This window comes from Bombina bombina, chromosome 9 (genome assembly GCF_027579735.1).
Source record: "Bombina bombina isolate aBomBom1 chromosome 9, aBomBom1.pri, whole genome shotgun sequence".
Taxonomy (NCBI): Eukaryota; Metazoa; Chordata; class Amphibia; order Anura; family Bombinatoridae; genus Bombina; species Bombina bombina.
In genome coordinates this window covers 289,676,088-289,693,333 of record NC_069507.1, presented here as the reverse complement: position 1 = coordinate 289,693,333, position 17,246 = coordinate 289,676,088, and the positions used below count along the sequence as shown (strand labels likewise).

General features: G+C 42.3%; 1 protein-coding gene across 1 annotated transcript in view; it reads left to right on the top strand.

Moving 5' to 3' along the window:
- Positions 1 to 13,540, top strand: part of LOC128640355 (tumor necrosis factor receptor superfamily member 1A) — a gene marked incomplete at its 5' end in the record, with an annotated part of 139,617 nt that extends 126,077 nt beyond the window's left edge. The window contains 1 exon segment of the mRNA XM_053692852.1: positions 11,622 to 13,540. Within this exon segment, the coding sequence (XP_053548827.1) occupies positions 11,622 to 11,878 (257 nt within the window).
- Positions 13,541 to 17,246: the final 3,706 nt, after the last annotated feature.

Sequence of the window (17,246 nt, the reverse complement as noted above, 5' to 3'; positions counted from 1 at the left end):
AAAGTGCAATTGATAATAGATTACTACTGGAACCAGACGAAAAAAAAGGGAATGGGGAGCCAAACAGATATGGCTATTACATCTATAGATGCTGAAAAAGCTTTCGATATGATTACATGGGATCATCTATTCACAACAATTAGTAATTTTGGAATCACAGGCTCTTTCCTCAGATTGATACAATTGATATATAAAGAGCCTCAGGCAAATATCTTGATAAATGGAAATATAACACAAAACTTTACTTTACAGAAAGGAACCCGACAAGGGTGTCCGTTATCCCCTTATTTATTCAACTTAGCGATTGAACCTCTAGCGATACTTCTGAGAAAGGAAATAGATGGGATTTGGCTAGGGAAGAGAAGAACCACGCTGTTATTATACGCTGATGATTTACTGGTCTTCTTAAGAGATACTCAAAAAAATATTCCTCTGTTAAAGGGATATTAAACCCCATTTTTTTCTTTCATGATTCAGATAGAGCATGAGATTTTAAGCACCTTTCTAATTTACTCCTATTATCAATTTTTCTTTGTTCTCATGCTATCTTGATTTGAAAAAGCAGTACTGTAAGCTTTAGAGCCAGACCATTTTTTGTTCAGCACATGGGTAGCACTTGCTGATTTGTGGCTAAATGTAGCAAACCAATCAGCAGCTCTACCAAGGTGCTGAACTAAAAAAAATGGGCCGGCTCCTAACCTTTTATTACTGCTTTTTCAAATCAAGATAACATGAGAACAAAGAAGAATTGATAATAGGAGTAAATTAGAAAGTTGCTTAAAATCTCATGCTCTATCTGAATCATGAAAGAAAAATGTGGGGTTAGTATCCCTTTAATTCAAATTCTAGATGAATTCGGTAAGTTTGCAAGCTATAAAGTAAATATCAACAAATCAGAGATTTTCTGGTTAAAAGAAAAAGGAGATAGCTATAAGAATGCGCCATTTAAAAATGCAAATGGTAAATTAAAATATCTAGGCATTGTATTATCTAGAGACCCTGAAAATTGGTATGCATTAAACTACCCTCAAATCTGGGCAAAATTGTCTAAGGATATGGCCAGATGGGCCAATTTCCCACTGACTCTGTCGGGTAAAATAAACTTAATTAAAATGGTCCTATTTCCTAAAATCCTGTACCTACTACAAAATTTGCCCATATTTATTAATCGTAAAGACCTAACATCATTTAGGCGGGATGTGTCAAAATTTTTATGGGGCAACAAACGTAAAGCGATTGCATTACATCATTTGTCACTATTTAAAACAGGGGGTGGTTTATCTTTTCCAGACATAGAGCTATATAATCTATTATGTATAGGCAAATTCGCTTTAGAATGGCTAACAGAGGCAAATTATGTTGCCACAAATGACATAGAAGAATTCTTAGTGGCCCCATATGGCCTAAAAGCTTTACTACATTACAAAGGGAAGTTACCAGACAAAGTTAAAAAATTATCCACTGTTAAGAATATAATTATCGCATGGCATAAGTTACTGAAATTGCTACGAGCTAGCCCGGAATACTCAAAATATTTGACTATAGTGGGGAACCCTAATTTTATACCAGCAATTGAGTCAAAAGTCTTTCATAGATGGAAGAGGAAGGGTCTAACTTTCATACAACAATTGCAAGACAGGGACACTAAAACTTGTAGAATGTTCCAGGATCTAAGAAGTGAGTTTGGAATCCCAAATAATGAATTTTACGCTGTTACAGAAGCATTAGTTATTTTGTTGTGAAGAGCTTATTTCCCAGCAGCAATGCCTGAACCAGCAAGCCAGCGCCTAAGAAGGGCTCCAAGAAAACTGTAACAAGTTTCATTTCATAAAGAGTTAACTCTTTTTTTTCAGCTTTTAGAAACTATTGTCTAATCACCTCTGGAGCCAGACTGCTAATTGATAAGATGAACTTGTAAACTTGTTATCTTAAGTACTGTAATCCTATTGTGGCCTGTCAAAGGACAGTGCTCTCTATCTAAATGTGTGATGGGGGATTTTGTGCTTCCCCCCCTCTCCCCCTGGGAGTGCCCTGTGTGCATGTAACCTTAATAAAAAGCAGGCTGGGCATCCCAGTCCTGAGTTCTTGTTTGACCCTCAATCGCAGCGTTGACTCGTTTTTGTGGGCAGAAGGGTATCCTAGCTGTACTGCAGCTAAGGGAGATTATTCTATATTTGCGAGACTCATATAGAATACTATGGAAAGCAGCTTCTCCCCTCTTTAGCAATAGGGATCCAGGCTACTAAGCGGTCCATCTCTCAGCGAGACTAAGGGTAACCGTAACATTTGGCGGCAGCGGCGGGATTTTCCTGGATTTCCTAGGAGAGGTACAGAACGGATGGAGAGCGCTTACGAAAAATTGAAGCGTACAACCCTAAAGGATTTACTTGAAAGCAGAGGGGGGTACGCCAGCAACCGGCCGAGGAGAGAGCTGATCGCAGAATTGACCGAACTGGATCAGAGCTTCACAATGGCGGAAACACCGACCACGATTAGTGACGAAAAAACCAGGATTGTTCGGGAAAGGCTCTCATTATACGGGCCGAACCCCTCCATGGAATTGGTACAGCAGTTGATGGCGGAGGCGGACGAGGATATACGAGAGACTCGAGCCCACAAACTCAACCTAGCGAACGCACACCGCAATGCTGAAGCCCCGCAGGTAATCATCCCTGTCGAAAATGCTGGGAGGCCCAAGATACCCTATGCGGCATTTCGACCCTTCCTAGAGAGCGAGACAGGGATTGATGAATATTTGGCGGACTTCGAAAGGCAATGTGCCCTGCACCAGATTCCCAACAGAGAGTGGCCCACGATATTGTCTGGGAAACTATCCGGGCGAGCCCTGGAAGCCTTTCGTACTCTGGGTGCTGAGGAAGTGACACAGTATGAGCTAGTTAAGGAGACACTGTTGCGACGGTACGCTGTAACTCCGGACACGTATCGCCGACAGTTTCGGGGCACGGAAAAGAAGCCTAACGATACCCATATGGAATGGGCGCACCGAATGCGGAGAGCGGCAAATCACTGGCTGAGCGGAAGTAAAGCGGTGACTGGGGAGGAAATTTTACAATTGTTTCTCTTAGAACATTTTTATAATGGCATGGAACAGCAAGGGAAGGAATGGCTGCGAGACAGGCGGCCTTCTACCTTAGAAGAAGCAGCCAAATTGGCCGATGAACATTATGACTCCCGTCTTCACGAACCCATGAACTACCGAGCTCCAGCATGGGTCGAACCCAGAGAGGTTTACCGTGCACCCCCTCGTGCTGAATTCCGAGCCCCGGTGCCCACAGGGCCCGTCCGACACTCAGGACCACCCAATAACAGCTCTGAGCGTCCCAGACCGACTTGCCACCGATGCAAGCAACCAGGGCATTTCATGGCTAGCTGCCCCCTTAATACGCACCAGACACCCAGGAATTACAATTACCCCTCTGGGTCCTATCGTCCGGCCCGGGCCCTCTGTGTTAACCAAGAGGCCCCTATGGAGGGATATGTGGGGCCGCTTCACGAGGCAGACCCTGTATATGCTGCCTCAGATAACCGCCAGCACCATCGGCAGAGGGTATGGCTCGAGGGGCGATCTACCGAGGGATTGCGAGACACAGGGGCTACTATCACGCTGGTACAGAGTCATTTGGTGCCAGAGCACAAGCGATCCGGACAGACTGTGGCCGTTAGAGTGGCGGGGGGGGATGTGTACAAAATTCCAACAGCTAAAGTGCATCTTGATTGGGGAGCGGGAAAGGGGGCTGTGAACGTGGGCCTAATGGATAATTTACGTGCCGAAGTACTACTGGGCAACGATTTGGGCCCCATGACTTCTGCCTATGCTCCAGTATGCAACAACGAGGCGGACCCAGTGACTACACGGGCCCAAGCCCGGACGGAGCGAGAGCTCTCACCAGTGCGGGAGACACAGGTAAGACCTACCCCGACCTTGCCTGACAGGTTAGGCCCCATACCCTGGGACACCCCAGATGCCTTCGAGGCAGATTCTAAGACTGACCCGACCTTACAAAAGTACCGGGAACGAGCAGAGACCGGAGGGGGCGGGGCAGATAACGAAACATTCTTATGGGAAAAAGGGAAACTATACCGCTGGACAGAGAAAAGGGGACAGCGTAGGCGACAGCTGGTAGTGCCCCACAAATACCGTCAAGAAATCCTCAAAATAGGCCACGACATCCCCTTAGCAGGCCACCTAGCCGTTACCCGTACCCTACACCGCATTACTCACACGTTCTTTTGGCCAGGGGTGCACGCTGACGTTAGAACTTACTGTAACACCTGCGATGTGTGTCAACGAGTAGGAAGGCGAGGCGATCACCCTAAAGCCCAGCTAGTAAATATGCCCATTGTAGAGGAACCCTTCAGCCGGGTTGCTATTGACCTAGTGGGACCACTGGCTACCCCTAGTCCCTCCGGTAAGCGATACATTCTTACCGTAGTGGACTACGCTACCAGGTACCCAGAGGCTGTCGCCCTATCCAACATACAAGCGGATACGGTAGCGAATGCACTAGTACAGGTGTTCTCCCGGGTAGGATTTCCAAAAGAAATCCTATCCGACCGAGGCACCCAATTTACGGCTGAATTGACCCAACAACTCTGGCAGGTTTGCAAAATTAAGTCCCTCCTAAGCTCCCCATACCACCCCCAGACGAACGGGCTGTGTGAGAGGTTCAATGGGACCCTCAAGCAAATGCTCAAGACGTTCACTCAGGAATACCGAGACTGGGAACGCTTCCTGCCGCACCTCCTATTTGCTTATCGGGAGGTGCCCCAGGAAACGACAGGGTTCTCTCCCTTCGAGTTGCTCTACGGAAGAAAGGTACGGGGACCCCTAAACCTGATCCGGGAGCACTGGGAGGGAGAGATGGAGGCTGACGGTGTCCCAATTGTGCCATACGTGCTGGAACTCAGGGACCGAATGGAGCAATTAGCCAAATCCGTGCGGGCTAATCTCCAGTTGGCCCAGAGAAGACAGAAAGTATGGTACGATCGGGGGGCCCGAAAGAGAATCTTCACCATAGGACAAAAGGTGTTAGTACTTAAGCCGGTGAAGACAGACAAATTGCAGGCGTCCTGGCAGGGTCCCTACCAGATCGTAGAGAAAAGGGGAGACACCACTTATGTGATAGCTAGCTGCCACGACAACAATCTTAGAAAGACATTCCATGTAAACATGCTCAAGGAATATTTTGAGCGACCAGAGAACGTGACGGCCGTATGTTGTTCCCCTCAGGAAGACCCCGACAGTTTACCCATTCCAGACCTATTAGAAAAGAGCCTCCCCACAGGTATAGTGGCGCAGGTTCAGATAGGGGACCGACTTAGCCCCACTGAAAGGGAGCAGCTCAACCAACTCCTCCAGTCCAAACACCTCACCTTCTCCCCGAAGCCAGGGTACACTACTTTAACCACCCACCAGGTAGATACTCCGGGACAAGCTCCCTTGCGCCAGGCTCCGTACCGAATCCCCGAAGCAGTTAGGACAGGAATGAAGAAGGAGATCGATGAGATGCTCCAGCTCAGGGTAATTGAGCCCTCCGATAGTCCCTGGGCCTCCCCAGTTGTCTTGGTGCCCAAGAAAGATGGGACCACCCGGTTCTGCGTAGACTATCGGAGGCTCAATGAAAATACCGTGACGGACGCTTACCCTATGCCCAGGGTAGACGAGCTACTCGATCGTATAGCCAGGGGAAATTACCTGACCACTATTGACCTCTGCAAAGGTTACTGGCAGATTCCCCTGGCCCCGGAGGCTATCCCCAAGTCGGCATTCGTCACCCCATTCGGCTTATATCAGTTTAGGGTAATGCCGTTTGGGATGAAGAATGCCCCAGCTACATTCCAGCGCTTGGTGGATAGGCTCCTGGATGGCTTCCAGAGTTTTGCTTGCGCCTACCTGGACGACATAGCGATCCACAGTGAGTCCTGGGAGGACCACTTAGCTCATGTGGGAATGGTTCTGGATCAGATCCGGGCTGCTGGCCTGACTCTGAAGCCAGAAAAATGCCACTTTGGGATGGCCGAGGTACAGTACCTGGGTCACCGGGTGGGGTGTGGAAAGCAGCGACCAGAGCCGGCCAAAATAGAAGCTGTCGCCAATTGGCCCACCCCCATCACTAAGACTCAGGTCCTAGCCTTCCTGGGCACGGCAGGGTACTATAGACGGTTCGTACCAGACTACAGCACACTTGCCAAACCCCTGACTGACTTGACCAAGAAGAACTTACCTCGACAGGTCCTGTGGTCTCCCCACTGTGAAACGGCTTTCCAGGCTCTCAAAAATGCTCTAATTAACGCTCCTGTCTTGGCGGCCCCAGCCCTTAACAAACGTTTTATCGTCCATACCGATGCTTCCATGTTCGGGCTGGGAGCCGTCCTCAGCCAAGTAGGCGAAGATGGAGGGGAGCATCCAGTTGCCTACATCAGCCGGAAGCTCCTGCCCCGCGAAGTCAGCTATGCAGCGGTCGAAAAGGAGTGTTTGGCTTTGGTGTGGGCATTAAAGAAATTGACTCCCTATTTATATGGTCAGGAGTTCACTCTGGTCACCGACCATAACCCGTTGGTGTGGCTGAACCGGGTCTCTGGAGATAACGGCAGGCTATTACGTTGGAGCTTATCGTTGCAAACCTTCAATTTCACCATTACTTACAGACCTGGGAAACAGAATGGCAACGCCGACGGGTTGTCCAGACAAACCGACCTCAGCCCCGCATAACCAGCGGTCTGGACAGCCTTAGTCTGCCCCGAAAAGGGGTCAGACCGTGTCTGCCAGAGTGTTCCACAGAAAGGGAGCAATGTTACAGAAGCATTAGTTATTTTGTTGTGAAGAGCTTATTTCCCAGCAGCAATGCCTGAACCAGCAAGCCAGCGCCTAAGAAGGGCTCCAAGAAAACTGTAACAAGTTTCATTTCATAAAGAGTTAACTCTTTTTTTTCAGCTTTTAGAAACTATTGTCTAATCACCTCTGGAGCCAGACTGCTAATTGATAAGATGAACTTGTAAACTTGTTATCTTAAGTACTGTAATCCTATTGTGGCCTGTCAAAGGACAGTGCTCTCTATCTAAATGTGTGATGGGGGATTTTGTGCTTCCCCCCCTCTCCCCCTGGGAGTGCCCTGTGTGCATGTAACCTTAATAAAAAGCAGGCTGGGCATCCCAGTCCTGAGTTCTTGTTTGACCCTCAATCGCAGCGTTGACTCGTTTTTGTGGGCAGAAGGGTATCCTAGCTGTACTGCAGCTAAGGGAGATTATTCTATATTTGCGAGACTCATATATAATACTATGGAAAGCAGCTTCTCCCCTCTTTAGCAATAGGGATCCAGGCTACTAAGCGGTCCATCTCTCAGCGAGACTAAGGGTAACCGTAACATACGCGTATCTGCAAATACGGCATTTCCTAGAAACTTTTAACAAAGAATCTATACGAGAGGGTTTAGGCGAAAAGATGAATATGGTAGTGAATATGTATAGTCAAGGAAACTACTCCATTTCCTTTTGGTATAAGATAATTAAAAAATCTCAAGAAACAACAAGAATAGGGGCTTTAGCAGCAAGCTGGCGACAGCCAGTCATGAGACTGCAAAAAAGTTTCAATTTAGTAGACAAAGCAACACTAGCAATAGGCTGGAGAGAGTCGCATATGAAAGTGATAAATAAGGTATATATTACACCTGCCGTAAAAGCTAAATGGGATAAAAATAGCGAAAATAAATGTACTAGATGTAGCTTCCCTCTAGCGGATTTGACCCATTGTCTGTGGTCCTGCCCAAAGATTAAACATTTCTGGAGTAGGTTGAATTTCTGGTTGAATAGAATTAACGAGAAAAAGATCAAATTAGAAAAAGAGGATATAATCTTTATGTACCAAACTCCCAGACAACAGATTAATTTTAAATTTGTGAATACAGTAATATTAATAGGAAGATCATTAATCCTGAAATATTGGAAGTCCATGAAAGCCCCCAGTTTAACAGAATGTATTAACAAAATTAAGGGACAACTAATAGTGGAGCAGTTTGATACGACAGTTAATTCGGAAACGCAGATAAAGCGCTTCCTTGATAAGTGGAAGAGATTTATACAGGCTTTCCCGGAAACAGAACAGAAGCGGTTAATATACCCTTTTAGGGACTCAGTAACATTGCTCAATGCGATTGCTAGAGAGGAATTTCCCAACTTGAATTAGCTCTGGGGGGTCCCTCCCCTCTCTTTTCCAGTTGTGGGGTGTTTTTTTTTTTTTTTTTTTCTCTCTCCTTCTTTCGCCCTCTTTTTTCTTTGTTGATTGTATATAACGGTAATTATGTATGCAAAATTGAAGCATGAGAATTATATTTGCAACAAAAATGTGATGATTGCCTTGTATGGCGAATTGTTTATTTTGTTTTCATGATGTCGGGAATGCCCTGACATGTTTGTAATTTTTATTTTATGTACAATAAAACTTTAAAAAAAATAAAATAAAAAAAAAATGAAACAATATAGTGAGTGGGGGTCTCTATAGGGAGTGTGGTGCAATATCTAGTGTGATAGAGTGTACCTGTATGAAACAATATAGTGAGTGGGGGTCTCTATAGGGAGTGCGGTGCAATATCTAGTGTGATAGAGTGTACATGTATGAAACAATATAGTGAGTGGGGGGCTCTATAGGGAGTGCGGTGCAATATCTAGTGTGATAGAGTGTACATGTATGAAACAATATAGTGAGTGGGGGGCTCTATAGGGAGTGCGGTGCAATATCTAGTGTGATAGAGTGTACATGTATGAAACAATATAGTGAGTGGGGGGCTCTATAGGGAGTGCGGTGCAATATCTAGTGTGATAGAGTGTACCTGTATGAAACAATATAGTGAGTGGGGGTTCTATAGGGAGTGCAGTGCAATATCTAGTGTGATAGAGTGTACCTGTATGAAACAATATAGTGAGTGGGGGTCTCTATAGGGAGTGCGGTGCAATATCTAGTGTGATAGAGTGTACATGTATGAAACAATATAGTGAGTGGGGGTTCTATAGGGAGTGTGGTGCAATATTTAGTGTGATAGAGTGTACATGTATGAAACAATATAGTGAGTGGGGGTTCTATAGGGAGTGGGGTGCAATATTTAGTGTGATAGAGTGTACCTGTATGAAACAATATAGTGAGTGGGGGTTCTATAGGGAGTGGGGTGCAATATTTAGTGTGATAGAGTGTACATGTATGAAACAATATAGTGAGTGGGGGTCTCTATAGGGAGTGCGGTGCAATATCTAGTGTGATAGAGTGTACCTGTATGAAACAATATAGTGAGTGGGGGGCTCTATAGGGAGTGTGGTGCAATATCTAGTGTGATAGAGTGTACCTGTATGAAACAATATAGTGAGTGGGGGTTCTATAGGGAGTGCGGTGCAATATCTAGTGTGATAGAGTGTACCTGTATGAAACAATATAGTGAGTGGGGGTCTCTATAGGGAGTGCGGTGCAATATCTAGTGTGATAGAGTGTACATGTATGAAACAATATAGTGAGTGGGGGGCTCTATAGGGAGTGCGGTGCAATATCTAGTGTGATAGAGTGTACATGTATGAAACAATATAGTGAGTGGCTGTATACAGAATTTGTGCAGATTATACAGTCTATAGGTGTTACTAGTATTGAGGCTTATAGAGAGCAATATTAACCCTAACCCTAATATTTATTAGTGGGATTTTATAAAGAAATATATGAATTGTATTAAGAAATTGATTGTTTTTGGAAGATGTTATATTGACCATGTTTGTGCATCAGTAGCGAATATAAAGAAATATAGTAATCATGAGTTTTGATCACTATCCAGAGGAATGATACCATTTTGCTCCATGTGACTAAACCATTTCACTTGCTTGTCTATCAGCAGTTTATTAATGAGCCTTGGATTTCACTACCTAGGTAGTCATAAAGATAATAATGAACATCTTTTATGTGCGGTCACCGAATTAGACTTACTGAGAAATAGTCAAATGACGCATAAAATGTAGCATTCAGATAATGGCATTTAGCAAACAAAGGTGAAGAAATTGGAAAAATACATCACAGTGAAAGGAAGAAATCTTTTGGCTGATTTAAAGGGACAGAATTTTATTATCTAAAAAAGATAGATCTCTTTATTACCCATTCCCCAGTTTTGCAAAACCAGCACGATTGTATTAATATACTTTTTACCTCTGTGATGATCTAAGCCTCTGCAGACTTCCCCCTTATCTTGGTGCTTTTGACAGACTTGCATTTTAGCCAATCAGTGCTAACTTATAAATAACTCCAAGGGAGTGAGCACAATGTTATCTATATGGCTTGCATTAATTTATACTGTCTAGCTGTGGGAAAACGCACTGTGATAAGAGGCGGCCTTCAAGGGTTTATAAACTAGCATATGAGAATACCTAGGTTTAGCTTTCAACAAAGAATACCAAGAGAACAAGACAAATTGGATGATACAAGTAAATTGGAAAGTTGTTTAAAGGGACAGTCAACCATAGAATTGTTATTGTTTTAAAAGATAGATAATCCCTTTATTACTCATTCCCCAGTTTTGCACAACCAACACAGTTATATTAATGTACTTTTTACCTCTGTGATTACCTTGTATCTAGGAACCTTCTTCCAGCCCCCTGATCACATGACTGTGACTGTTTATTATTTATTGTCTTGCATTTAGCATTGTATTGTGCTAGATCTTAAATAACCCCCTGTGCCTGAACACAGTGTTAATCTATATAGCCACGTGTACTTTCTGTCTCTTTGTGTTGAAAAGAGATTTAAAAAGCCTGTGATAAGAGGCAGCCCTCAAAGGCTTAGAAATTAGCATATGAGCCTACCTAGGTTTAGTTTAAACTAAGAATACCAAGAGAAAAAAGCAAATTTGATGATAAAAGTAAATTGGAAAGTCGATTAAAATTAAAAGTCCTATCTGAATAATGAAAGTTTAATTTATAATTGACTGTCCCTTTAAAGTTGCATGCCCTATCTGACTGTCCCTTTAGCCTAGGCAGGGGCTCTTTTGTATTCCAGGAAGAAGTGTTTTTTTCTTGTCTTAATTGTTAATTGTCTTGTTGTTAATGTTGAATATGGCTTCTGGAAAAGCCAAATATTGCATGGGAAGCTGTGCTCACATATAACTGTGCAATTAAATACAAATAGTTTACAAGCCGTTTGATGTGGTACAGTTAGTGGGGCATATGTATCAAGCTCAGTATGGAGCTTGATGCCCCGTGTTTCTGGCGAGTCATCAGACTCGCCAGAAACAGCAGTTATGAAGCAGCGGTCACAAAGACTGATTGGCCGCGAGTCTGCAGGGGGCGGCGTTGCTCCAGCAGCTCTTGTGAGCTGCTGGTGCAATGCTGAATACGGCGAGCGTATTGCTCGCCGTATTCAGCGAAGTCTGGCGGACCTGATCCGCGCTGTCGGATCAGGTCCGCCAGACTTTGATAACTTGGGGCCAATGTCTTATTCTCTTTTGTCTGAATTATCTTGATTGTAATTTTTCCTATTTACTCTGCTTCTCATTCCATTAATTGTCTTAGTACCTCTCCTTGTTTTCTATGTAACTCTCTTTTTTTCTATCCCCCACTAACTGTTTGTCATTTTTCTGCAGATTCAGAAGTTTATACTCTCATAAACAGCATCCCGTTGAACCGCTGGAAGGAGTTTGTCAGACGCTTAGGCCTGACTGATTATGATATTGACATTTCTGAGCAAGAGAATAAACGTATCCAAGACGCTCAGTATGCCATGCTTCGTATCTGGATGGATCGAGTGGGTGCCATGAGGGCCACAAAAGATGCAATCTGCAGAGTGTTGAGAGATATGGAATTGGGAGGGTGTATAGAAAGAATTCAGGAATCCCTGTGATAGCTGTACCCAGATATAGACCAAGGTCTACCAAATGTACAATAATCGTTATCTTAAAAACAAATATGTAAGTGTAATGCCATAAAGAGATTGGGAACCTCTAAGTCTCAGCGTTTAGAACGAGCAAGTTATCATTTTGGCAGAAGCATAGTACAAAACATGATGGAGAGACGTAGATTTTACTGAGCCACCGAAACCAGTATCTCATCAACCATGTCAGTAAAGTTGGGACACCCAGGCCTAACTATTTGCTTACCATTTGACCATGGGCGCTCTTAACTTTATCATTTAAGGGACATTATACACTAGATTTTTCTTTGCATAAATATTTTGTAGATGATCCATTTATATAGCCTATACAGGTTTTTTTTAATAAAAAGGTATAGTTTTGCTTATTTTTAAATAACATTGCGCTGATTTTCAGACTCCTAACCAAGCCCACAGTTTTAGAAGAATACTAACGTATACCTACTGCAGCTTGCTCCTGTTTATGTAAAGAGTCTTTTCATATGTAGAGGAAGGGAATATGTGGGGAGTGTCTTCTCGTTTTGCTATAGAACCACTTGCAGTGGGCTTTCCAGCTACCTTTTCAACAGAGCTAAACTGGAAGCTTCTAAGTTCCTTTTTAAAATGGTTTTATACTGGATTTTTATATCAGTATCTGTGCATCTTATTCTTTATAGAAGTGTCTATTACATGTAGTTATATGAAAATTGGTGTATACTGTCCCTTTAAGCAAATTAGTGCCAAGTGTATTTTCTTTGGATTTTGGTAAAAGTATTACAGATTGGATTGTAGCTTGTAGATAATGAAATCCCAGTGGTTTATCATTTTCCACATACATTATTGAAGTATTGCTGTTATTTTCTATAAGCACATTCAGTCACATTTCATATGTGCCATTGCTCTCTATTTAAAGTTATTCTCTGTATATTGTCACTATGTCCATCTACCCGGTAACCCCCAGGGTTAGAACTAACATTGGTCCAGCCCATAAAAACCAGCCTATATATAGGCATATGCCCAATGTGTACAATCCTAATGCAGGGGAACTTTGTATTAGTGCAAGTTGCAGGTCCATCAATCTATCCTCAAAATCATTATATTGAGCAGAATGTAATTTATTACTTTTGTGTTTTATTGAGTTACCTTTGGGGGGCCTACACAATCTTACACCAGGGACCTCTGTTGAGTAGGTCTGCTACTGCTCTCAGCTCCTTCCCAATTCCCTGTTCACTCATCACACACTTTTCCTATACTGGTTTCTTGTTAATTGTATTAGCACATTCCTATCATTATTTTTTTTTAATTCCATAACAAATTTCCATGTCCCTCATTTGTGATCTGTTAACACTTACAGATGTTGTTAACAGCTATACCCAGTGTTTTATGGAGGAAGGGAAGCCATAGCTGTAGCAAGACTGTCCACTGAAGGTTTTAGATGGCGAATCTTGTGTTGCTGTTTTTGACAAATTGTTTTTCAGTATGTGCAGGTTGGATGGCTGATTGAATCGCTTTGCATCTTTTTATATTATTAACCTGTTTTTTAGGTGTTGTCTTATTTGTAAATCTCTTCAAAAATTCCTGTCCCATTGCAGAATGTGTTATGGCTGTATACATTAATATGCTTTAGCAATAAATTATTTTTATATGAACCTGCAATTATTTTTCACTGTTCTATTTTTTGTTAGGGTCTGAAATGTACTGATATTTATATGCCAATATGAAAGCCGGTTATACTATTTTATTACTGGAAATAAGGTACTGAGGGTCCCACACCATATGAAGAGGAACAGCCCTAGTGAACTGAAATCCAATTTGCGGCTGGACTGATACACTGCAATATTGTCATCATTCAATCCTTTGATACAGTACATCTTTTGGGTTACCATTAGCGCCCCTAGGACTTAGTCACTAAGCCTTATACACTATTTTTATTACAAGACCAGAGATTCATATTTTGCTTAACTTTCTTTTACTACTCTTATGCAATTGTTCAAAGATAATATATAATAAGAAACATAAATGTTAAACAATAAGGGACAGACTACAAGTGGCGTGCTATTTATTGCTTTTGCTCACGCACAAGCACTACTCAAAGTAAACTTTAGTGTTCGTATTATAAGTAGAAAGTAACTTATTTGCATGCTAACTTCAGGACATCAGATATTGCAAACTTCTTCCCCCCATATACTCAATTGTTAGTTTTTTTTTTAAGTGCTCAATTGAATGCTTGCACACTAACCAGACACCGCATAAGATCTACAGCGCTAAACCCGAAGGTAGTTATGAATATTTTACATTCCAATGTTCTTCACGTGGGAAAAAAATGTTTGTTTTATTTTTTAAAATTTTGTATATTAATATACAGGGAGTGCAGAATTATTAGGCAAATGAGTATTTTGACCACATCATCCTCTTTATGCATGTTGTCTTACTCCAAGCTGTATAGGCTCGAAAGCCTACTACCAATTAAGCATATTAGGTGATGTGCATCTCTGTAATGAGAAGGGGTGTGGTCTAATGACATCAACACCCTATATCAGGTGTGCATAATTATTAGGCAACTTCCTTTCCTTTGGCAAAATGGGTCAAAAGAAGGACTTGACAGGCTCAGAAAAGTAAAAAATAGTGAGATATCTTGCAGAGGGATGCAGCACTCTTAAAATTGCAAAGCTTCTGAAGCGTGATCATCGAACAATCAAGCGTTTCATTCACAATAGTCAACAGGGTCGCAAGAAGCATGTGGAGAAACCAAGACGCAAAATAACTGCCCATGAACTGAGAAAAGTCAAGCGTGCAGCTGCCAAGATGCCACTTGCCACCAGTTTGGCCATATTTCAGAGCTGCAACATCACTGGAGTGCCCAAAAGCACAAGGTGTGCAATACTCAGAGACATGGCCAAGGTAAGAAAGGCTGAAAGACGACCACCACTGAACAAGACACACAAGCTGAAACGTCAAGACTGGGCCAAGAAATATCTCAAGACTGATTTTTCTAAGGTTTTATGGACTGATGAAATGAGAGTGAGTCTTGATGTTAGCGCTGCGGAATCTGTTGGCGCTCTACAAATAACCGATAATAATGGGCCAGATGGATGGGCCCGTGGCTGGATTGGTAAAGGGCAGAGAGCTCCAGTCCGACTTAGACGCCAGCAAGGTGGAGGTGGAGTACTGGTTTGGGCTGGTATCATCAAAGATGAGCTTGTGGGGCCTTTTCGGGTTGAGGATGGAGTCAAGCTCAACTCCCAGTCCTACTGCCAGTTTCTGGAAGACACCTTCTTCAAGCAGTGGTACAGGAAGAAGTCTGCATCCTTCAAGAAAAACATGATTTTCATGCAGGACAATGATCCATCACACGCGTCCAAGTACTCCACAGCGTGGCTGGCAAGAAAGGGTATAAAAGAAGAAAATCTAATGACATGGCCTCCTTGTTCACCTGATCTGAACCCCATTGAGAACCTGTGGTCCATCATCAAATGTGAGATTTACAAGGAGGGAAAACAGTACACCTCTCTGAACAGTGTCTGGGAGGCTGTGGTTGCTGCTGCACGCAATGTTGATGGTGAACAGATCAAAACACTGACAGAATCCATGGATGGCAGGCTTTTGAGTGTCCTTGCAAAGAAAGGTGGCTATATTGGTCACTGATTTGTTTTTGTTTTGTTTTTGAATGTCAGAAATGTATATTTGTGAATGTTGAGATGTTATATTGGTTTCACTGGTAAAAATAAATAATTGAAATGGGTATATATTTGTTTTTTGTTAAGTTGCCTAATAATTATGCACAGTAATAGTCACCTGCACACACAGATATCCCCCTAAAATAGCTATAACTAAAAACTACTTCCAAAACTATTCAGCTTTGATATTAATTAGTTTTTTGGGTTCATTGAGAACATGGTTGTTGTTCAATATTAAAATTAATCCTCAAAAATACAACTTGCCTAATAATTCTGCACTCCCTGTATATATATTAGGGTTAGGGTGGCAAACGCCTTATTAAAGAGATATATGCATAGGTTATTTTTCTTAATCATATGTAACAGAAGGTTGTTAGACAATGAAGTGGGGAGACGATATACATCAACAAAAATAGCAATGTTTGTCAGTCAATATTCTTAAAAAGGTGGTTAAGAAATATTTAAAGTCAGCACATTCTGCTCTCAAACATGATAATACCGTCCAACCATACAACCTTATGGTAAGTTGAAAAAGGCTACAAGGTAAAAATGTTCTCACAAGCCTTATATTAGGGTTACAAATGTTCCTTAAACCCACATTTTGTCTTTCGTGATTCAGATAGCAAGCACATGACATTTTAAGCAACTTTCTAATTTACTCCTATTATCATTTTTTCTTCATTCTCTTGCTATCTTTATTTGAAAAAGAAGGCATCTAAGCCTTTTTATGGTTCAGACCACTGGACAGCACGTTTTTATTGGTGGATTAATTTATCCACCAATCAGCAAGGACAACCCAGGTTGTTCACCAAAAATGGGCCGGCATCTAAAAGTACATTCTTGAATTTCAAATAAAGATACCAAGAGAATAAAGAAAATTTCATAATAGGAGTAAATTAGAAAGTTGCTTAAAATTTCATGCTCTATCTGAATCACGAAATAAAAAATTTGGGTTCAGTGTCCCTTTAATAACATATGACAGAGAATCCATTTGAGCTGTTTGCAACCAAACTGCATCTAGGTGTACCTCAAGCTGTTACACTGTAGCCCGTATGTGAATTAGCAGAAAGTTCCCCGCAAAGAGATTCAAGCTGTGAAAACGTTAAACAGGCATATGACTTCACACAGTTACCTGTCAGCTTTCTTTTATGTGCAGGTCCTTGTGTGATTAAACAAAAAGAAAAAAGAAGGCGCCACAATAGTGGTGTTATCACAAAACCCCTACTCCAATCCGTTGTACTTACAAGAAATCCAGCACTTGATAAGTGCCACAACAGCAATCTGAGCTCTTATAGTCGCTCAGCAGACTATTCCTTGTTCTCCCCGGATACCTCCGTGTAGTAGTGGTGTCTTTGTCCAAACACCGGTGCACAGGGAAGAAGGGTTTGTAGGATCAAACCAAACAGTGTGATCTATTTGCCGTCACAGAAGTTACCCCAGACTTCAGCTCAATGTGTCTATGAGGCTACTCTAGTACAAGAAGCATCCGTGGAAAGTCTCATATAATTAAACGACTTTATTAAAACAATGTTAAAATACGACGTTTCTCGGTCTTACAACTACCGCTTCATCAGGTGAATTACATGTTTCATTATCCACGGATTTAAATACATTCGTGAGCGTCCTATGGGTTGCAATGCGCACGCGTGAAAATTTCCCCTCACAGAGAGACCAATCATTTCACA